Source organism: Pelecanus crispus, chromosome Z (assembly GCF_030463565.1).
Source record: "Pelecanus crispus isolate bPelCri1 chromosome Z, bPelCri1.pri, whole genome shotgun sequence".
NCBI lineage: Eukaryota > Metazoa > Chordata > Aves > Pelecaniformes > Pelecanidae > Pelecanus > Pelecanus crispus.
In genome coordinates, this window is record NC_134676.1 from 32,974,614 (window position 1) to 32,997,826 (window position 23,213).

The 23,213-nt window shown below is 36.8% G+C and overlaps 1 protein-coding gene across 2 annotated transcripts in view; it reads left to right on the forward strand.

Moving 5' to 3' along the window:
- The window catches only part of KDM4C (lysine demethylase 4C), a 297,099-nt gene that overhangs the window by 153,676 nt on the left and 120,210 nt on the right, over positions 1 to 23,213 (forward strand). The window contains exons 9-12 of one of the 2 annotated variants that reach the window (XM_075726866.1): positions 5,717 to 5,910; positions 8,682 to 8,920; positions 11,041 to 11,402; positions 14,525 to 14,636. In XM_075726866.1, the coding sequence (XP_075582981.1) occupies positions 5,717 to 5,910; positions 8,682 to 8,920; positions 11,041 to 11,402; positions 14,525 to 14,636 (907 nt within the window). Of the gene's footprint in view, positions 1 to 5,716; positions 5,911 to 8,681; positions 8,921 to 11,040; positions 11,403 to 14,524; positions 14,637 to 23,213 lie in introns of those variants that run through there. The other variant, XM_075726867.1, reaches the window with a different exon arrangement.

The window sequence follows — 23,213 nt, forward strand, 5'->3', positions numbered from 1 at the left end:
GGGAATTATACAGCATATAAAGAAGGTTACCAGCCTAATAGTTGCCTTATTCTGCTAATTTGTTGGTTTGTTATATGTTTTGTAAAAATCCATTCTCTCTTTACAAAGAAGAGAACTTTTCATGGTTTCTTGTGATAGTTATTCTCACACGTGCTGTTCCACAGGTGTGTAGAAAAAGAGTTTACCTACACTGTGCAGCTGCAGTGTGAATTAGGTGCATCTTTTTTTCTGAAATTGTTACGTAAAGGAAGGACAAAAATTTAGCCTAATGAAGTACTACTATTCTTCAAATTAATACTTTGGAAGAATTTTAACTAAAGTAGATTTCAGATACAGTGAAAATCATGTTTTAATTAACAAAATCCAATACTGAGTGCAAAATGTCCAAAATCCTCCAGATATTTTCATCTTAATGTGTTAAATATTGTAATGTGTTAAATATTGTAACACTATAGTATAACAATTCATGTTTAGTTTGAGAAGATATTTTTGTGGATAAAGACATAATTCCACATCTTAGAACGTACATCATCAGGTATATTTCACTAAACAAAAAGAGAAAAATGCAAATTACAAAGGCTTGACTGTGGATATGCATTTCTGTGCTTAGAAGTGTGGTACTAAGAAATACTACTCCCCTTCTACTAGTCAAATAATAAAACAAATTGTCTATTTACTTTCTGTTGCAGCAAAATATGATACTCTCTACAGGGTGAATATTTTTATGTTAATTTTAAAAATCCAGTGATACTGTTTGATGAAAGAGTTTAATATTAATGATGGAGTATTAGAAAGGCCCTTAAGACATGTACTTGATTCTTAATGATATAAAATTTTTTTTCAAGAGCTGTTCTTAGGGACTAGTATAGATGTTAGTGGGTGAATATGCTGCTGATCAAAACATGAATTCTATGATTACCTCAGTGAGAGCAATTAGGAGAAAAATGCCCCTCTTTTTAAATGTGCTTAAGTATGTGTCTAACTAATATGCGTATGTCTGGAAGCATGTTGTATTCCTTCAAATTTTCCTGAATCAAAGTCCAAATTGGGAATAATTTAACTTCTTTTTTTTTTTTTTAGTACAAAATAATTATTCTTTTTTCCATTCACAAATAGCAAGTATTTGAAAACATTCTTTTGGCCGAGTATGTCTCTCCTAGGTAATTTTGTCGTATTTTGTGGTTTAAACCCAGCCGGCAATTAAGCCCCACACAACCACTTGCCCACTCCCGCCTGGTGGGATGGGGGAGAGAATCAGAAGAGTAAAAGTCAGAAAACTTGTGGGTTGAGATAAAGACAGTTTAATAAGTAAAGGAAAAGCCATGCACACAAACAAAACCAAACAAAGAATTCATTGACTACTTCCCATCGTCAGGCAGGTGTTCAGCCATCTCCAGGAAAGCAGGGCTCCATCATGCATAATGGTTATGTGAGAAGACAAAATGCACCTCTCTGGATGTCTCCCCCACCTTCCTTCTACTTCCACCAGCTTTATATGCTGAGCTTGATGTCATATGGTATGGAATATCCCTTTGGTCAGTTGGGGTGAGCTGTCCCAGCTGTGTCCCCTCCCAGCTTGTTGTGCACCGCTAGCCTCCTCACTGGGGGCGGGTGGTGTGAGAAGAAAAGGCCTTGGCTGTGTGTAAACACTGCTCAGCAATAACTAAAAGTCCCTGTGTTATCAACACTGTTTTCAGCATAATCCAAAACATAGCCTCATACTAGCTACTATGAAGAAAATTAGCTCTATCCCAGCCAAAACCAGCACATCATGTTACAAATATATCTCACATTTAGTTATACCAGTTAGTTAAAGTTGCTGAAACATTTTTTGTCTGATTCGTAGGTATAAAGGTTTGCAGCTACTAATAAATGTTACTTGAATTGCTTACCTCCAAGCTGTATCTTTATGCTAGGATAAATAATAGTAACGGTGACATTGATGGTGTTAATATCAAAGAATTGTGAGAGTTCTCTTCCCTTAAGTATTCTGATTGTCATACTAATCTTTGACTGATGAATGTGTATCAGACTAGTTCTACTGCATATAGAAAATAATTCTTTCCAGCTCAAAGGTTGTGATATTTACTATGGCAATATCAGCTGTATATTACATGGTGATCCAACAACTTTGATTTTGCGTTTTCTTTAAAAATATTAAAAGATGCTTCCAAAATTATTGTGATCCATGAAAGTATCACTGTGAGTATTTTAGTAGACAGTGGCATGTCCCTTTTGCATCTGTCCCTAGAGGCTTCTTCAACAGAATGACATTTAGTTTTGCTTTAGAGAGAATCTTTCAGTCACTTTCTTGTCTTGGGAGCAGGAGGCCATATAATTGTCAGCTGCAAGTCAGTCATAGAATAGAATCATAGAATAGAATCATGAAATCGTTTAGGTTGGAAAAGACCTTTAAGATCATCCAGTACAACCATTAACCTACAATACCAAGTCCACACTAAACCAATCAAGGGTAGACTAGACTAAACCATGTCCCAGAGTGCCACATCTACCCGTTTTTTGAACACTTCCAGGGATGGTGACTCTCTGGGGAGCCTGTTTCCCATGCTTGACTACCCTTTCTGTGAAGAATTTTTTCCTAATATCCAATCTAAATCTCCTCTGATGCAGCTTGAAGCCATTTCCTCTCATCCTATCACTAGCTACCTGGAAGAAGAGACCAACACCCACCTCACTACAACCTCCTTTCAGGCAGTTGTAGAGAGCAATAAGGTCTCCCCTCAGACTCCTCTTCTCCAGACTAAACAACCCCAGTTCCCTCAGCCACTCCTCATAAGACCTGTGCTCCAGACCCTTCACCAGCTTTGTTGCCCTTCTCTGGACACGCTCCAGCACCTCAATGTCTTTCTTGTGTTGAGGGGCCCAAAACTGGACACAGTATTCCAGGTGCGGCCTCACCAGCACCAAGTACAGGGGGACAATCACCTCCCTGCTCCTGCTGGCCACACTATTGCTGATACAGGCCAGTATGCTGTTGGCCTTCTTGGCCCCCTGTGCGCACTGCTGGCTCATGTTCAGCCGGCTGTCAACCAACACCCCTATGTCCTTTCCAGCCAGGCAGGTTTCCAGCCACTCTTCCCCAAGGCTGTAGCGTTGCATGGGGTTGTTGTGACCCAAGTGCAGGACCCGGCACTTGGCCTTGTTGAACCTCATACAGCTGGCCTTGGGCCCGTCGGTCCAGCCTGTCCAGGTCCCTCTGCAGGGCCATCCTACCCTCCAGCAGATCGACAATCCCACCCAGTTTGGTGTCATCTGCAAACTTAGATGGAGGTCATCTGGGACCTACCCTGTTAACCAGGATGCTGATAGGTGATGGAAAGTGGCTTGGCAATCTCCTCTGCCAACTCCTTCAGGACTCTCAGATGGATCCCACCGGGTCTCATAGACTTGTGAGTGTCCAGGTGGCGTAGCAGGTGATTAATTGCTTCCCCCTGGATTATGGGGGCTTCATTCTGCTCTCTGTCCCTGTCTTCCAGCTCAGGGGGCTGAATACCCTGGGGATAACTAATCTGGCTATAAAAGACTGAGGCAACGAAGGCATTAAGTACCTCAGACCAGTTATTACTACATATCATTATTATTCTTATTATACATATTATTATTATTATATTATTATTTCAAATAAGTTTAAATCTTTTACAGAATGTGTGTATATGTATTTGTAGAAACATTGTTTAAAAAAGGAAAGGTCTAATCATATTTTGGGTAAAAACTGTCATTAATGACAGCTGCATAAAATTACAATTTCTATGTTGATTTTTTTTTTTGTTCTTTCCATTCCATCTCCCAGTAGAGGGCAGTGTTGTGAATATATAGCAGATTGATGCTGACATATTGAAGGGAAAGCAAGCATTTTTAATACATCTTGGATACCTTCTTTCGATTATATACCTTATGATTTGAAGAGGAAGAAAGGTGGACTGGAAATGATAGGTGGAAATAGCAGATAAAGAAATTTCCATCCAGTACACAGAAAGCTAGCTAGTAGAAAAGTTGCGTTAAGTCCCTTGTGTGTTTCAATGTCTCTGTGATTTAAACACCCTCCTTGTTTAAAAGGGGCGATAAAGCTAGCTGTAAGCAAACGAGAAAGCCAGGCCATGCATTTACCAGTTTTTTAATATATCTCTGTTTACCTAAAAGAAGATACTCAGTTTTGCCCTTTAACAGAGTCATTTAGCTATAACACTAAGTTCTTTAGAAGTTTCTCCATTTGAGACTATATGTTTTAGCCAGTCGATTTGCTTTTAATTGGAATAATTGTACTGGGTTTATGTGGCAAGGTTTTGGTAGAGTAGGGGGGCTGCAGCAGTGGCTTCAGTTAGAAGGGATCAGGAGCTGCCCACATGTCGGGCAGAGCTAGGTCTGGCTGGCTGCAAAACAAACCCACCACTGCCCAAAGCTGAGCCAGTCATGACTCTGCTGGCACCTCTGTGACAGCATATTTAAGAAAGGTTAAAAAACACTGTGGGGCAGCTGTAAGAGAGAGGAGTGAGGAAAATGTGAGAGAAACAGCCCTGCAGACACCAATGTCAGGAGTGAAGTTGAGCCTGGGAAAAAGGGAGGTGAGGGAAGCTGTTTTTTAGTTTTGTTCTTATTTCTCACCATCCTAATCTGTTACTAATTGGCAATAAATTAATTTAATTTCCTCCAGTTGAGTCTGTGATGGTATTTGGTCAGTGATCTCCCTGTCCTTATCTCAACCCATGAGCTTTTTCATCTTATTTTCTCCCCTGTTTTGCTGAGGAGGTGGAATGAGAGAGCAGGTTGGTGGGCACCTGGCAGCCAGCCAAGGCTAACCCACCACAATAGTTTATGTTCTGTAGGCATATTGATTTACTTATTGCAGTGTCCTAATATTAAGTATTTTGGAGCATTAGGTACAGTAGCTTTAGTCTGAAAATCGTCTCAGCATCTACAGTATTCCAAGCGAAGACTCCTCTGCATTTTAATGATCATCATTAAGAATTTATTCAATAAGTCTAAAATATTCCACTCATATGCATAATTTCTAAAGAAAAACAATGCAAAATTCTTTGGAGGAATAGAAACAGGGACTAGAGCAAAGTTGATGAGGAAAGTGCTGCATGAGATTTTGGGGTCTGCATTGCACAGGAGGTCAGATTATGTGTTTGTAACACACTCTTCTAGACCTTAAAGATAAGGTCTTGCTTATTTCTTCCTCTTTGTAGAAAACCTGGGCAAAACTGTAACTTGATACGGTACTCGTATGCATTTCGTCTTGAAGAGTTAGAACCTAGGACTCTATATGCCTGTAAAGACCTTTGGGTCAGGTGGATACTACATGAGTTATTTTTAAAAAGAAAATTGTGATGGTACTAAAGATATGTGCAGTCTCTGGATTCAACATGGTATTATGCTTAAAACTGTCAAGAACAGCTGATAGAGTAAAAAGAAATGCTGTAGTTTCTTTTTGGTCTTAACCTGTAGGAGTTAATCAAACAATGAAATGTCCATAAGTACCTTTGTGGAATCCTAGTGTGTCACATTTATTCAGATAGTATCTTCTCTTGAATGGTCTTTTCCCCCTGAAGAAGTGAGGAAGAGGGAAAAAGGAAAATTTTGGTTAAAGTAGAGTTCGTTTTCACATGTGGGATTTTTATTTTGGACTTTCTTTACTGCAAACTGCAGCATATTCCATTACTTGTCACTTATAAATTCCTGTCTTCTCTTGCAGTGCACTTGTAGGAGAGACATGGTGACAATATCCATGGACATCTTTGTGAGGAAGTTTCAACCAGACAGATACCAGCTGTGGAAACAAGGCAAGGATATATACACCATCGATCATACAAAACCAACTCCTGAATCAACACCTGAAGTAAAGACCTGGCTACAGAGAAGAAAGAAAATAAGGAACCTTCCCAAGTGGTATTTATGTTTCTTTATCCTCTGTTTTAATTGTCTCCAATACGATGTCTATTTCCTTTTTGTTTCTTTTTTGCCACTTTCTCTGATGTTTTATGTGAATTAATTTACTTTAGACAGAGTTTGTTTTTCTGTTTTCTGTTTGAAGATGAACTTGCGGACAAGCAAGTCTTTTTTTCAGAGTGACTATGGAAAATTTATTCAACTTATAAGTTACACATATAGCTGAAGTTAATGAGTGTGGAGAGCACCAAAATGCATTCCAGTGTGGCGTTTAGAATCTTTCTTTAGCAGAGATTATTCCATTAAAATTTCCAAGGTGTAGATGGTTGCCATTGTTTCTAGTGACATCTGCAACCAAAAGACAAGGGAAAAGTCTCCTAAGAGTTGAGATAAAGGTTAAATTAGAAAAACTTATCATGAAGCTGTGGCACAATCCCAACAGCTGTGTGAAGCCTCTAGCAATAATCTTAGCCCTCACTGCCATTTAACTCCAAGGAGATATCACTGCCTATTTGGCACACTCTCACAGGCCTGCAGCTGAAACCTCGCTGTGTCAATCACAGGTCATAATTTGGCACAAGGAAGGCCTAAATCTCAGTTGTTGATGCTGACACCACTAAGAAAACTAGGATAAAAATGTTTCTCAGCCTGTCACTGAAGCTATCAAAGCTTTGACCTATTAAAGTAGTTTAATAGCTGGATCTATTTTTTTGGTGTGCATCATGGTTTTTGTTTGCATTGCACAAACATTTTTTTGTACATGAATGCTTTCCTGTCTTACTTAACAGGATCTTTATGGATTTTCTTCCTCATTATCTAATAAAGTTCTACTGGATTTCTAGCCTAGGGTGGGCAGTTTTATTGGTATCTACTTATTGCAGAGTGCAGTTTGGCTGGGTTAAAGATAATACTGATTTTTTAAGACCTTTTTCCTCCTTCAAATCATTTTACAACATAGTTACTTTTTTAACTTGCTCTTAAACTGAATTTCCTCATTTTCTTTCTAAGTTAATGTTTTTTTTGAGGAGAGTGATAGGAAAGTCAACCTATAAGGAAGAGGACCAACTGCCACTTTAGTGGAACATTATCATTGAGAAATATAACATTGGGTTTGTTATGGGTAAGAATACTTTGTGGGGTAGAATCAGTTCTTGAAGACAACCAGTGAAGCAGCTGGACAGCCAGTTTGTTAGTCTATGTATAATATTAACCCAGACACACAGAGAGAATAATTCTGTTGTTTAGCTAGTTGAGTGCCATTTTGCCCTGTAGTAAGTTTCACTCTATGTATTGTACAGCATAACTGCAAGTCCATGCTTGGACCAGCAGTGATGCATTTAGTAGTACCCTTATGGGTAGCCAGTTTTAACTAAAAGCAAAGACTTTATAGGAATTGTGTTGAAAGTTTTATCGTAGGAACATGTGGGCTGATTTCAAGCTAATTAACACAATTCCAATGCTGTTTAATTCTTGAGTTGGCTTTTGTTCAGGCATGGTCACAATGCGTATTGCACAGGGAGGATAAAATATTTATTCAGCTTCATTTCTAGTGTAATGTGTCGATTAAAATTGTGGTCATTTCGATTACAGGAATGATACAAGTTCCAGCAGAGTGAAAATAGGAATACCATCTATGGTAATCTTCATTAATATAGTGACAGGGAGAGCTTAACTCTGACATTTATGGCTGAAATACTTTGCTACAACAGAACATCTAATGACTGTGTGTAAACTGTAATACTTGCTGTTACATGACAGTGTGAACTGATGGGTGTCTCATACTTGGCAAATTTTCTGGAATTTACTATGTTATGGAGAGGGTGTTGAAAGATATACATTGATGGACACAGGATAAAATGTAAGGGGTAGCAAAATGTTTTTCTGGAGATGTCTGTAGTCTTAAGATGCAAGACCTTTGTAAAACTCCTCGTTTACCTGTCATAGTTGGGTTTTTATTACTAGTGTGTTATGAGTTTTGAAACCTGGTGTGTGATGAAGCACATAAAAATCTCCTCCTGTGTTACATAGTTGAATTTGCAACTGGACTAATCTGCTGTTACTTTCATCCCAAGTGCATAAATTACAAACCAGTTTCTGACAGAGGGTGCCATCTCACCTGCTTTAACCTTTCCCTTCTACTTCTCAGGGTGCCAAAACTTATGCTGAAGCTTTAATTTCAACTTTGTTTTTAATGCTGGGTTTATTTTCAACACGGCATTATGAAATGTATTGCTTGATATTGTAGCAATTCAAAATATTTGGTGATCAGCATTTTCCCTTTTTTCAGATGCTTGTTCTTTGTGTTAAAATGCATATAAAAACTTACAAGATACCTGAACAGATCTGATTTTACAAGGGTATTCAGACTAGTGTTTTATTAGCATTCTGGTTTGGAAATACCACCTGATTTTAGGGCAGCTGAGAATGTTTTGTCTTCATTACTTTTATAAAGGTTATTCCCTTCCAGGTTCAAAAGAATGATTCATTAAACAGCTAGTTGGGATGCTGGTTAAGTAATAGTTACTTAAGGTTATTTGAATTTTACAATTTAATAACTTTGTTGCAGAATGGTGATAAAAGATTAGAAGGTTAAATCCAATCAATTGTTAATCCATCACTTAATAAATTGTAAACACTATCTCAACACAAAAAGATGAAAATTTGTCAGTTTTTAACCACTTTAAGCAGGTGAAAGGGACATATATATTGGTAGACATTTTATCTTATCCAAGACAGACGTTCTACTCTGACAGCAGTATCTCTTGTAACAGCTTCCAGCACACCAGATCTCAATCTAAAAAGCTTAAAACTCCAGAGGACAAGAGAATATCTGCTATGGTAGCTGGTGCAGAAATCATAGCGACTGAAGCAGCTACTGATGGCTTCAAGGTCAGTGAAGAACCTGGGAAAAAAGTAAGACTGGTAAACACAGGAGTGCCTTCTGGGGAAGAAGAAAACAGTAGTAGAATGCAGCTGGATCAACATTTATTGGATAATGTCAAGGTTGCAGGTGAGATAAGGACTGAGTATGTTTCACATATAAGTTGTAGGCTGTTGATACTCTAATGCCACAAATCAATGGATGTTAAAGCATAGTAGTATCCTAAGTAGCATACTAAAATACTTACAAATTTATGCATATTAAAATACTTATAAATTTATGCAGAGAAGATTGATATTCATAAAGAATGAGAAAAAGCCAAAATTAATATTCTAAGCTGAGCATAATATCACCTAAACTGTTTTAATGAAATGTTTTTTAAAGGGGCAAAAAGGATGAGGTTTCGTAAATTATGTTTCTTCAGTAGACTGATAACGTTTTACAGCAAAATTTTTTCGATACAGAAGTGATACAGAATGTCTTAACACTTATGCAGACAGTACAGAACATATGCTTGTAGTATGCTACATGTATTTACATGAAGAATGCTGCATATTAGAAGTGGTTTATACTTGTACACAAAAGTGCTTTATTTTGAGACTGCAGATTTCTTGTCACTTCCTGATGAGCTGTCTGACAATGAAAATTACAAAGGCCTTGTCAAGCCAAAGATGGTTCTTTTTTTCCCCACAACTATATTATACTAATATACTGTTCTGTTCTGGACTTTATTTCTTCTGTTTCACATTTCACTATAGTTCAGGTGTAGTTTCACATTCCTGTTCGGAAAGGCAAACTGCAATTTTAACTTTTAAGTTTGTGAGCAGTCTCGTTTGGTTTTATATTGATACTGAAAATTTACTTGCAAGTTGCAAGTAGAGATTATTTCCCTGATTGTGAATATTAATGGTTGTGTTAATGGTTATTTGGAGGTGATAAACACCAGGATTGATCCACATAAAGATAACAAAGTGAGTATTCCAATGTGAAGGCTTAGAAGTTCCTGCATACAAATTAGTTGGTGCTCTATCAAAGCCTTTCCAGGTCTGTTCTAATGATCCTTTTTTTTTTAAAGGTGCTATTCCTTTACAGCTTCCCCCAATTTTTAGTAGAGGTTTGGAGTGTTAATGACCATGGAGAAACTAGTATTTAGTTAGCAGCCGTTCTGTGGTCATTGACAAGGGAAGGAAAAGCAGAGAAGAGTGGAGCACTATCCTCTTTCCTTTGTGCTATTAAAGGGTGATGCCTGGACCTTTGTAGGGAAAAGGACCTTTTGGATATGATGGTGGAAGCTCCAGTACTCACGTTGGAGATAGTATTTTTCCAGCATTATCTCTGGCTAGTATATCCATTATGCTCAGTCAAGGCAGTACTCTTTGTACTCAGAGATTACATTTTGGTATTGGATGGGTTTTGTATTACTAAATTTTATATTCATTTGACCTGAAAAGGGAATTTTTCAGAAAAACAAGTTCAAATAACCATTATAAAGAAAGAATGGAAAGGGACTTTACAGAGACTGCCTTGGATGTGCTGCTGAATCAAAATTCACTGTGGTGTATGCCATAGAGTTCGTCAGGAACATGTTTTTTGGGTGACCTCTCTAACCCATTGTTCTGTCTATCCCCTGCAAGCATCAGCAGATGAACAATTTTAATAAAGTAAAATCCACACAATTTCACCCTTCAGCTGAAATAGAAAATTATGCTAATTGTTGAAATATAAAATTATGCTAATTGTTTTTCATTTTTAGACCAGTGCTGCTGTTGTCAAAATATTCTTGGTATCTATTTGAAATATATCTTCCTAATTATAAACCATTAGTCTTTGTTTATTTTCATTTTTAAAACAGTCATAATAGGTACAAATGCAGGGTATAAAGTTCAATATACCAACCTTTTATATTTTTTTTTCCAATTAGTCAAAGTGCTTGTGGGCTGCCAGAGTAAACAAGCTACATGAATATTGATTATTTTTAATGACATGAAGACCTGTTGAAATTCAAATACAAAATACTGATTAAATGATTAAAACTGTATTTCACACTCCAAACTCAAAACATTTACATTTAATTTATTCTTTAATCAAACCTATACTCCACATTTGTCTATGTCCTTCTACCAAATGCTCTTCTGTACGATTTCTAAATGAGGAACCATGCTTTGAATTTGAATAACTCAGATTGTTGTGAAATGAAATACAGTAATTTAAAGTGAGATTTATTAACAAATCGTACTCTTGATCTATAGGAAGCATCCATTCAAACTCTTTTTCGAGCCCTGTTCCTGTACTAGAGAAAACAAAAATGGAAGATGAAGACAGGACAGATTCCAGTCATCCTCTCTTTACATTTGAAGATTCTGTGGCCCTCATGCCTGCTTCTGATAGCTGTAGAAAAGAAGAGAGTTTGAAATCTCAGAATCAGTCTGTTTCATCCATACCATACTGTAAGTCAGAGGGACATGCCTCTGAAGCAGAAAACCCAGATAAAGAGGAAAATGTCTCAGTAGAGGATGATGTCAGTGACCTAGAAACCTGTGGAAATAACTTGGAACAGAGAGAACTGCCCTTTGTAAAAAAGGATGAAGAAGATGGCATGGAAACATCCAGTGTATGTGAAGCAAATTACATCATTATAATAATATATTCCTGATTTGATGAAATGTGAATGAACATGTTTATAGTGAGATCTGATATCCATATTAAAGCACTTAAGAATATGCATGATTTTAATCAGATGCTAATTTGAACATGTTTTGAAGTGTGCAGGCAACAGTGGGAATTTGGATCCAAAAGCAGAATGTTTCTGGAGCTTACTTGTTGATGTATTTTCCCTGTGAATTTAGGTATCTAGTAATTTCACTTCATATCTGTGAATCCAAACTGTCAGCAGCTATTCTCAAGCTCTTCCCATGTTCACTGCCTGCCAGTACGAGCAAGGCTATCAGCTTTAATTATTGCTATTGACATGAAATTGAAATTATTAGAGATGACTGCTGTATTTGGTATCATGAATTTGTGTTTCAGAAAAATAGAATCATAGAATCGTTTAGGTTGGAAAAGACTTTTAAGTACAACCAGAATAGTTGATCCAAATTAACCAAAGGGCTATTCCATACCATATGACGTCATGCTCAGTATATAAACTGTAGGGGCTTGGCTGGGGAGCAGCGATTGCTGCTCGGGAACTTTCTGGGTATCGGTCGGTGGGTGGTGAGCAATTGCATTGTGCATCACTTGCTTTGTATATTATTATTATTATTATCATTATTATATTATTATTATTATTATCATTTTACCTTATTTCAATTATTAAACTGTTCTTATCTCAACCCAGGAGTGTTTTTTTCCACTCTTACCCCTCCGATTCTCTCCCCCGTCCCATCGGGGTAGGGGGAGTGAGCGAGCGGCTGAGTGGTGCTTAGCTGCTGGCTGGGGCTAAACCACGACAGGAGCACAGGCCTTATGAGGAGTGGCTGAGGGAACTGGAGTTGTTTAGTCTAGAGAAGAGGAGGCTGAGGGGAGACCTTATGGCTCTCTACAACTACCTGAAAGGAGGTTGTAGTGAGGTGGGTGTTGGTCTCTTCTCGCAAGTAGTTAGCGATAGGACGAGAGGAAGTGGGCTCAAGCTGTGCCGGGGGAGGTTTAGGTTGGAAATTAGGAAAAATTTCTTCATGAAAAGGGTGGTCAAGCATGGGAACAGGCTGCCCAGAGAGGTGGTGGAGTCACCATCCCTGGAAGTGTTCAAAAAACGTGTAGACGTGGCACTTTGGGACATGGTTTAGTCTAGTCTACCCTTGATTGGTTTAGTGTGGACTTGGTATTGTAGGTTAATGGTTGTACTGGATGATCTTAAAAGTCTTTTCCAACCTAAACGATTCTATGATTCTATGTGGAAGCATGTGGTAATTTATTTTTGGACTGATGCCCTTCTCAAATGAAGAAATGGATGAAGCAAAGCTGAGGAATATCCCTGCATGGAGTTAGGTGGAAACAAAGTTTGCTTTCATTCTATCTCACATAGTTTATGAAATCTTATGGACTTTCTTGCTTTAGTTGAAACTGTATCTGTAGTATTGAAGTTGGAGAAAGTGGATCTTCAAGACATGGCTATAGCAGGATAATACGACAGTATGATTTCAGGGTCTGAAACTTGTTATTCTTGGATTTGGGAAATGGCCTAAAACATGTAAAGGAAATACCTGAAGGAAAAGATCCCTCTAATAAAAGGAATATATTTTTTAATTTTTAAATAGTAGGTTTAATAATGTTTTCTCATTGGGGCACCTACAGTCTTTTTTCACTCTCGGTATTCTTCTGTGAAGGGTGGGCAGCTTTGACTTTGGGAAGCATAATGAAAAATTAAGCTGTGGTGGTAGTCACAGTAGCTTTCTGAGTTGTGAGTTCAATCCCAATTTGGCAGAGAGAGAGCAGGAATTCCACTGCCAGATTCCCAGACTTAGTGGGAAATATATTTTAGAAGCCAAAGTAAAATCATGCTGACCTTTCACAGACATGAACTGTGCACTAATGATTTTTTTGCAATGTAGTGAGTTTTAGTAATCTTGGCTCCAGCCTTTCCACTGTAATAATAGGGAGCACTGTAAACATCTCAGTGTTTTAGTCATAATGTATTAGAGATTATATTTATCTCTTTCTGTGCCTCTCAACCATTTATATATGAGGTTTCAGATATTCTGCAGTATAATTGCATAGTCTTTCTTTCTCTTTTATTGTAAGTGAAGAAGCATGTTATACAGATGTAATTAAAAAGTCTGATCTTCTTTCCCTTTTTACTTAGTTGGTAACTTTTTCTAGGTCATAAACATGTCCTGTGCTTTAAGCACATCTTCCTCTGCTTATCACAGTAAATACAATGTTGTTTTGTAATTTACTTCCCATTTTATAGTAGTAATTTCCAACCCTCAAATCAGTCAAGGGGCATGTGTATAACCCGCTAGGTTAGATTCAGGGCATTGAGGAGCAGAATGATGTGGTCCATAGGAATCATGTGAGAGTCTGTCCTTCCCACCTTGCTGCCAGTGTGCTTGCCCTTCCTCTGCTCCTGAACCTCCAGATACCGTCAGCAGCTGTTTTACTTTGTGATTCCCCCACTGGCACTCAAATCTGGAGTTGTGAAAGCTGTGCTTTTAGAGTTTGTAGCATTGGCTTTAGTTCTTGAAGCTTCAGGCTGAATGTACGTAAGGGTGCTTGAGGGAAAGAATTTCCTCATATCCCAAATCAACATGTTAATTGCATATCAGGACTCTTAATTTCTTGTCTCAACTCCAGATCATTTTTTTATTTCTAGATCATTTTTTTACTTCCTCAGCAATTTTGCAGTCTTTCACAAATGAAGTCAGTGGGTTTCTGCATCATTTTCCCAGCCATGGTTAGGGACTGTATTGTACTTCTGGTTCTGCAGAATTGTTTGGACTGTTCTTGCTCTCAGACATCACCAGAGCAAACCAGGATTTATGTTCTGTAATTTGGGAAGGGCTGCAGTAACTTACACCTCAAACCATTTGTCTTTGACAAGGATTGCCCTTTTTTAATTAAAGTATATCTTCTGAATTAGAGACAAATGTATTGTTGGTACACTAAAGGTGTTTCAAGTACCCTGATAGTATTTACAGAATTGACGTCTGTGCTCGTTTATAGAAGAATGTTTTTTTTATCAAAATTAACTTTGCAGGATTGCGTACTAAATTAGTTGTGTTTTTTCCTTTTCAGTCAGTGGAAGCTGAAAGAAAGAAAATATCTAAGAGTTGGCGTCATCCACTAAATAAACCCCCAGCTAGATCTCCAATGACTTTGGTTAAACAGCAAGCAACTAGTGATGAAGGTGAGTGTACTATTTAATACATTTTTCTGATGATCTTTTTCTGTCTTTATGAGACCATATATGTAGGCATTTGCAAAAACAAACAAGATGAAATAGGTTTTTTCTGCATGGGAAATGTAAACAGTGAGTCCTCTGAATCCACAGACAAGTCATGTACTTTTAGCCTGTTTTCACTCAAATTCTTCTAAGAACATTGGATCTGTCTTTGCAAAAAGCTCTGAACAATTAAGGCGTCATTTGAAACGAGTACATTCACCGATCAAATGTTCCTTATTAGAACTCACAGCAGTTGTGTTTAAAAACAAGTTTTTAATTGTGTAAACATAGATAAAAGTGACATAACAAACCCATAGTCGCCTATACTTCTTTAAAGCTATTTTTTCCTTGTTGTCAGGTTTTTGATAGACATTGGACATTTAGAAGTCAGTGTCTTGAGATACTGTAGTTCTCATTCAAGAAAAAGGCTACACACTTCTGAGTATCATCAAAAGCTTATCAAGAGTCTTTACAAATGTCTTGATTTCCAGGCTTTTGCTTAGTTTCATATAGAAAAAATGAACATATCTCTCTGTAGTTTTGGTAAATCAATTTTACTGTATTGATATAAAGTAGTCCTTTAAAAGCTGATTTTGATGCATATGTCATCTACATGTCTCATATCTCTATATATGTTTCTAACTGTCTTAAGTAGTGTGCAGGTTTGCAAGTAGTGAATAGTGTGTAAAATGTTAAAAGTAAGTATCATATTTTCACAAACATAAGAAGAGATGGAAATACGTAGTTCTGTTTTTAGACATAAGGAAAATAACCTTTGTGTATTAAAAAGCAGCAAAAGGTCTCCTCTCTATTTCCCCAGCTGAACAATTCTTGAGAAATTTTCTTAGAGCAGTTTTCTGCTTACTTTTAAGTGGCACAAAACAACTGGAAGCAGAGTAAATGGCCTTCCTGGTAATGTGTAAGGCTGGGCTTCTGATTTGGCATTTAGGTACTTCAAATAATTTTTTAAAATTTTATTTTAATTCTAAGTAGCAACCATGAAATTCTATTGTTTAACTTAATTGCATAAATAAGAAGTGTAATGTTAGGCAATCATTTTGAATATGCTTGTCCAGATCTTCACTATAGATTGCAGATATGCGTGTTATTATATACTGTATGGTACCTTCAGGCACTTCAAGCGACAGAGTGAAGTAGAAATTAAGAAAAAGAAGCATGTCCATAAATAATGATGATAAATGATAGCGATATATAGAACAGAGTTCTATACAAAATAAATAAGTAAATAATTCTGCAGCCATGAAATTTAGTGCTCTGTAACTAGATACCACAGTGATAAAAAAACATTAAAACAGTATTCAGAATTTCTCAGATGCTCTTTTTGGGAGCTTACCTGAGTGCTTTAACTTTAGAGAGCCACCATCTTGTGCAGACAGGCTACAAAAGCTAAGAAATTTACCCAAGATAGGGATTTGCTTCTCTGAAGTAAATAGAAGAAGTAAATCTGCTTTACCCAGCAATCATATATACAGCCAGCCAAAGCTGACAAATAAAGCTACTTTATTCTATCAAACGTGGCTTGTGAAGCTTATCGAACTGTGCATCAAAACTATCCATCAAAATGGAAAACAAATACATTCCTTTTTCATATTGCCTTAGCATTTTAGTTCTGCAATGTACAGGTTTTTCAGGTACTGTTCTCCAGAATCTCTTCAGTTAGCAGAACTGGAGATTGGTCCTCACACTCCCTTAGACATTTTGCCACTCTGTGTAGTGCAGAATAGAGGTGATACAGTGTCTGTGGCTAGAGGTCTGATTCCAACATTGCTGTATGCTTCAGTGTTTACCTGCACTTTGAACCTGCATTTTGCTTGGAGCTCTCATTTTATATTTTAAGTGATATAAGAGTTTTGCTGAGCTTCCAGATCTTTTTTTTTCCCCTCAATTATTACCTCTAGACAACAGTAGCTGTTTCTTAAAGCTACAGATAAACTTTCTTGATGTCAGAGAGGGACAGCATGCCTGTTAGTTGATTCTTCTTCTTGTAACTAAGGAATATTATACTTTCAGTTAGCACCAATTTAGGCACTGTTGAGCTGGGTGCTGTAAATTTAACTGGTCCCTCATCAGTACATCTCCCTCGTTGTTCCAAGCCTAAAGTCATTGATTTGTGTCTTCCATCTCACTAGTTTGGGAAAGCCATACTCTCTCTCCCTTTTTTTTATCTGAGCCTCAGTTTTGCCAAGCATGATACTTCAATTAGTTGTTAAGCATCTTTCTGAAAATTAGAGACAGCTTAGGCCCATGATAAGTATCATACATCGATGTGTTTGGATACCTTCAAGGCTAGACAGAGCATATTTCGGACAGTGTAATAGTAATTTACACAAAAAGGATGATATTAAGATTCATCTAGTAAAGTAATTAAAGATTTAAATAAGTGGTAGGTTGCAGTGAAATTGGTCTTTTTTAATTAGAGATTATATTCCTTTTGCCTGCTGATGCTTTTTCAATGTTACAGTTAAAACATAGTGTAAAATTCCTATTTAAGCATAGATTGTGTATGATACAATCTGGCTAGATGATGATGTGATGACACTGGTTTGTTAATCTCAAGGATTCTGCTCTTCATTTGCTGTCTTATCCAATAGTGTGTCAGCTTCCTGGTGTCTTAATTTTATGTGAAAGTAGCAGCATCCCAACAAGAAGTCATATACCTTCCAGTCTTTCCTCTTTATGTGATGATTGTCCTTCTGGTAGGTGAGGGTGTATTTCTTTTAGGAAAGAAAACATTTTCTTAGAATCATTTCAAGTAGCTATAAGCAACTGTCTGCTTATTGATTGAAGGAGGTAATTAAGAGTTTTATTGGACATGGCAGTTATTGGTATTTACTAGCTGGAACTGGAATTTTATGTTATTTTCATGCGTCTGTTTCTCATTGTGATCTAATTTATCAGCATGCTTTTGTGAGACTACCAGAAGAGAAACGATAGATTTTGGGTGAGCAGAATGTTTATAACCAAGACAGAGATTGAAGGACTGCTGAAGATGACTGGCAAACTGAACCTTCATTAGCTTTCCTGGTGCATGCTGGTATGAGAGTTAAAGATCTGTGGCTAGATGAATGCCAGTCAAAGGAGATTTTTCTGATCATGTTCAAGAATGTTTGTTGTCAGGTATCAGGGGAGTAATCAGTATCATTGTACTAATGACTATGTTCCTCTTTATGAAGGTGCTTCATCTGTATTCTGGAGTTACCAGAAATGTAATTCAGCATGCATACTTACTCAGTTCTTGTTTTCTGTGGTTTTTGAACAAAAATTATGCTGGTAGTGGCTATGATACTATAGGCTCTTGGTACCATAATTTACCTTTACAAGGAGGATTTGTGTACTGATACATTAGTTTATATTTTAATTTTTCTGGGCCCAGTAAAATCATAGAAGTAAACAAAATGGAGGAAGAAGAAGGTATGGGCTAGTGCTGTTATGAAAAATTAAGAAATTGGGGCTTTATAGTTAATGAGCAAATTGCATCACTTTCCACAAGTTGGATAGTCTGTAGCCATTTGTAATACAGATAATTTATATTCAAATTAATATATTTGAAGTCCTTCCAATGCTGGGGTTCTATTAGGAAGTTTCTGTGAATAGAGATGATTAGCGTCCGTTAATAATATGAAGGCAGCATTCTTTGACAGTGTCAGCCATTTCATAATCATAATTTTGCAAATAGAATACTACCATATTCGACACCATGCTTGAATCTTAGCACAGACTTTCTGGATTCACTATTAATGCACAGTCCTTTGGCAGAAATTCATTTTTTTGCACAGGATTGCTTGAACATTGAGTTTTGTGTTTTCTTTTTATCACTGCATATGCTTTTTTATGTGTATGTTTCTTTACAATCTGAATGTGTCTTCTACAGTAAAATGATGGGGTTCATTGTTTCTTTGTGGTCTGTTGGTGTTAAATTTTTTTTTTACTCTCCCTGAAGCCTTTCCCTATGTATGTCTGACTTGTGAGTCTCCCTTATGATTGTTTTCGTGGAATTCATGCCTACAGGACTGAGCAATGAGAAATACTGGGGACTGGGGAATCAATCCCAGAAATTATAGCTCAGGCTGCCAGTTTAGAAAAATAAGTGCAGCAGTACAGTGTGAGCTGTATGTCACACTCAAAATGCTAATAATTTTTATGTAATGAACCTTGCTCTTACGCTCAATGTGGTATATTAGCTTGTGGTAATATTATTCTTTTGTATTTAATGCAGTTATATTTCTGCTTGCTTAAGCAATAAAAAAGCAAATTCAGCAGAAGGAGAAAGCATACTGACTTTGGATGCACATTGATTGGTCCCAGAGATTTCTTTCCAGCAATATTTGGGCACGCAACATTAGAAACTCTTTTTAGATTGAAGTTGACTAAAATTTCCCATTGCCCTAAATGACATAATGATAGTGTATAGATTTAATTCAGTATGGGTTTCTTTGTGTATGGTTTTTAGTGTTTTAAATATGATTCAGATGTTCAAAGTCACTTTGCTTTCGTTACTTTGTAAGATCAGAAAACAGAAAGAGAGAAAACTATTGTGAATGGGAAGAGTGACTTGGACAAGAGTTTGATTAGTGAAAATTACTGGTTTTACAGCTGCAGTTTTTCTTCTGCTGTGACATAAAATAAGCTTCTTCAGTTTTTATGTTCACTCTCAGCATCCTGTGAGATGTGCTTGATCTGATACTAGTACTCAAGCCATATAAGGCATGTTCAGTAATGTCATAAATAGGTTAAGCATGCTAAAAGAGGGGAAAATTACACTTGTAGATGCAATTATGATTCTTTTGCTTCAGAGCTTAAAATGCCAGATTCTGCCTGAAGATTCTCACTTATTTCAGAAAGAAATGGTAAGTCTGTTTTCCTGGTGTTGCTTAGGAAGTAGAGAAGAATTTGTTAACCAATTGATAGAGGCATGTTTATTTTTGCCACATTAGTATTCCCATGCTCTTCTGTGAGTATGAGTTAATCAAGTACAGAATTTGCATTTTTCCTACTTCTTCATCTAGCATTGGAAGAGACAGCACTATTGACCACTTGCAACAATATCACTATGCTAGAAAAATGTGTTTTCTCACCTTTCCTCTGGTACCTACATTGCTTCTGATTTGTTTAAATTCAATTTTCAAGATTTGTTTACCACAATTAATAAAAAGTTCTAGCACTTATATAGCATGCGGTGTCCTGAAGACTTGCAAAAACTTTACGCAGTTTTGGTAGAATCTTTAGTAGGTATTTAGAAAAGGGAGGTGTTGGAAAGGTCAAATACAAGCTTTTCCTGAATGTCCAGTACTCTTGTCAACCTTGTGGGCTAGCAGCTGATCTCCAGAAATGGCAAGAACTGACAACTCTGATTATTACCACTGGTGGCTCTTGTCCCTTGACATGTTTCACACGTAGCACTCACCTGCCTTAGAGCAAGCACCTACAAATGCCAGGATCTAAGAGTAGCCACTATTTTGATTCAAAAGGGGAACACAAACCAGTTTCTCTGACATTTATGCCTCATTTGCTGGACCGTGGTAAGTGTAGTGATCATTAAGACCCATTGTCCTCTAGATGAATCTTACAACTCTTAATTGCACAGCCTTATTAGCTTTAAAATATAATATTTTACCTCTTAAAAGAGTGGATAGAACTGGAGTCTTAGCTACAGAGGCATGTATAGTTTCTCATTATCAGGTGGGCCAAAATGAAAATGGATTACCCGCTGCATTAGTGCAGCCTCTCAATAGCCTTCTCAAGGGTAGCTGTGGAGCTGGTAGGCAAACTGGATATGACATTTGCCAAGCAGACAGATGTCTCTTCTGTAAGGTTATCTTCTAGAGTTGAGCTTTTGTTTCTATAATTACAGTCCAAAGAGAAACACAGAAAATGTATGACTTGCATTTAACGAGGATTAGTTCCCTGAAGTATTGGTACAGAGGATTGCCTAATAAATTATCCTAGTTCCAAGATATCATAGTAATTTTTTTTCCACATTAAATAAAAATCTAGCCCATAGATTTGTCATTACCTTTGTCAAAATCCGAAGCTGCTTTGTAAACCATCAGTATTGGAAGTGACTTGATTTTAATGCCAATGGGGTTTTACTAAATGCTTTTTCTTGTCTGAGGAGTGTGTGTAATGTATTTTTTTAAATGTACAAAATAATTACACTAAAGAAGCTGATCCTTGAGGGAGTTTGAATGCAATTGTGGTCTAGCGTATGGAGTGTTTATGGGAGATTTGTTTCAGTGATCTCTGCGGGGACTGTAGCCTGAAGCTATAAATTTGTAATTCCAATTCAGGCATTGATTTGTCACATGAATTTGGACCTGTGATCAAGTTTTTCTGTTTTGCATCTTCCATACTTAATTTATGAAGATAAGTAACTACCTGAGACCTTGGTTCAGTGGAGAACTTCAGCACAATCTTAACTGTAAGCATTCAAGTAACCTGGTTGCTCAAAATTTCACTTGTGTTTTGCCCAGTGGCACTTATGCTGGGATGGTATATTGACATAGCTTAGATTTGTGCTGCCTGAGAGATATAAAAGAACTATAAAGTACGTTTTACCCACTTGGTACTGGTTTTTATCTCTAGAGTAGCATAAAATGAGAGTATGTAGGTGAATCTGCTCTGTAATACTTCTAAATCACTGTAACAGCTTTAAATACTTGGATATTTATTTGACTGTATAGTACTTGGCAGTATGGTCAATGAAGATACATTTTAATTTCTTGGATAAGAAAGAAGTAGCAAATAATTTTGTCATCAGTGACCCTTTTTATTAATAGGCAAGAGATGTCTGAAGACTGGGAGAAAGTTTTCTGTATTTTTCCACTTTTGTACAGATGCACATACTGACAAGTAGGTTGGACAAATTTTGCAGGGTGTTTTAGAAAATAGTAAGAATTAGATTGTGTGCTAGCTTGGAAAATTCTTAGAAGGCAGAAGGAAAATTGGGGAGAAAAAGCCTGCTACACTAATACTTTTACTCTGATAACATAATGCACATTTGTTAACTCCAGTGGGTAAGTGACAAAGGTAGGGACCACGCCAGTGTTGGTTTTCAGGGGTCATCCCTTAAATTTCCAGCGGTTGATGAGGTATTAATTTTAAATAAAGAATAATGATTAAATAATGTTTTTGTCTTTTATGTAGAGAAGTATATGTATTTCATTGAACCTTTTGTGATACACCAATTTTACATTGTTGACATCATATGTACGAAATACTGGGATAAAGATATTCATGACGAGACCTTCAGGTTTAAGTAACCCTTAATTATGTGAAATAAATGTAAATTGAAATACATATTCTACATTTGGTGTTGGTTAGCTTAAATAGCTTTGGTAAGCTCTTGAAATTAGATGGCAAAGTATGGTGTTTCATTAGTAAATCAGTAAGCATGTGTGTGGATGGCAATAGCTGTTCCTAAAAATTCCAATCTAATTTTAGCTATTGATCAAATCTTCTAGCTGAAAAGTACAGTGACTGCAAGCAAATTGAATTGGAATGCAAAGTAAAAATTTTGTTCATTAAAAATTGAAAAAAATTATGTGGGGGAATGGAATGGAGAAAGCAGCTGGTAATAAGTCTTTTACAGTGCTGTGAATTAAAGATTTTCAAGAGAGTAGGTATCTGCCAGTCTTTAGCTTGTAGTCTGTTCTTGTAATGGTTTTGCACTGACAGCTACATTTTTTGCTGATAGGCTATGTGGTAAATTCCAGCAGGTTTTCTTCTGTTTCTGTTTTGATTTTGATGAGATGCCTCTTTGAACTAAATTGTAAATACAGTGGCTATTCTTTAAACTTACACAATGTAAAGGCAGGTGAAATTACAGGAGTTGCTGTAATGTATGTACATATAAAAATGGAAATTATAACACAAATATGCTGTACATATTTCATGTTGGCAGTTCTTACAGTTATGAGAACATCTCCCTTTCTGTGGCCTCATGTCCACATTTTAAATACAGTTGCTTGACTAGTGGGTTACCTTTGAGCTTGGTGTTTGGACATGGTAAGTATCTGTATTTCTGAGTTCACTCGGTAGTTCATGTTTTTGGTATCAGTAAGAATTAGTTGCTTGTGCTTCAGCTTAGGTGGCCAGAATTAGTAGACATCTTTGGCATTTGAGCCTTAACTATTAGGGCTCAATTCTTCATTCCATATTCACAAAAAAGTTGTGTAGCTATTTAGGGAATTCAGTGGATGAAAGATTAATTTTTACCCCTTATGTTTATCAGGTACTTTTGTGGTCCACTGTTTGAAGTAGAGAATGATTTTGTTGCAAGAATTAGTAAGCATGTAGTTTTACCATTTTTTAAAAATGGTAGTTTTAAAAAATGTCAGTGCTATAGTCCTGTAAGACTAGTTTTACAGATTATGTAAATGTAAACTGATTCTCTACACCATGAGTCCTCAGAGCTTGCTCAAAGTTAGTTTATCAGCAGCATAGCAATGTAAATCAAATACATTTTAGTTAGTTTGCCATTTGTTAGAAGAAAAAGTTGGGGTCCAATACAGTCTGACAGGG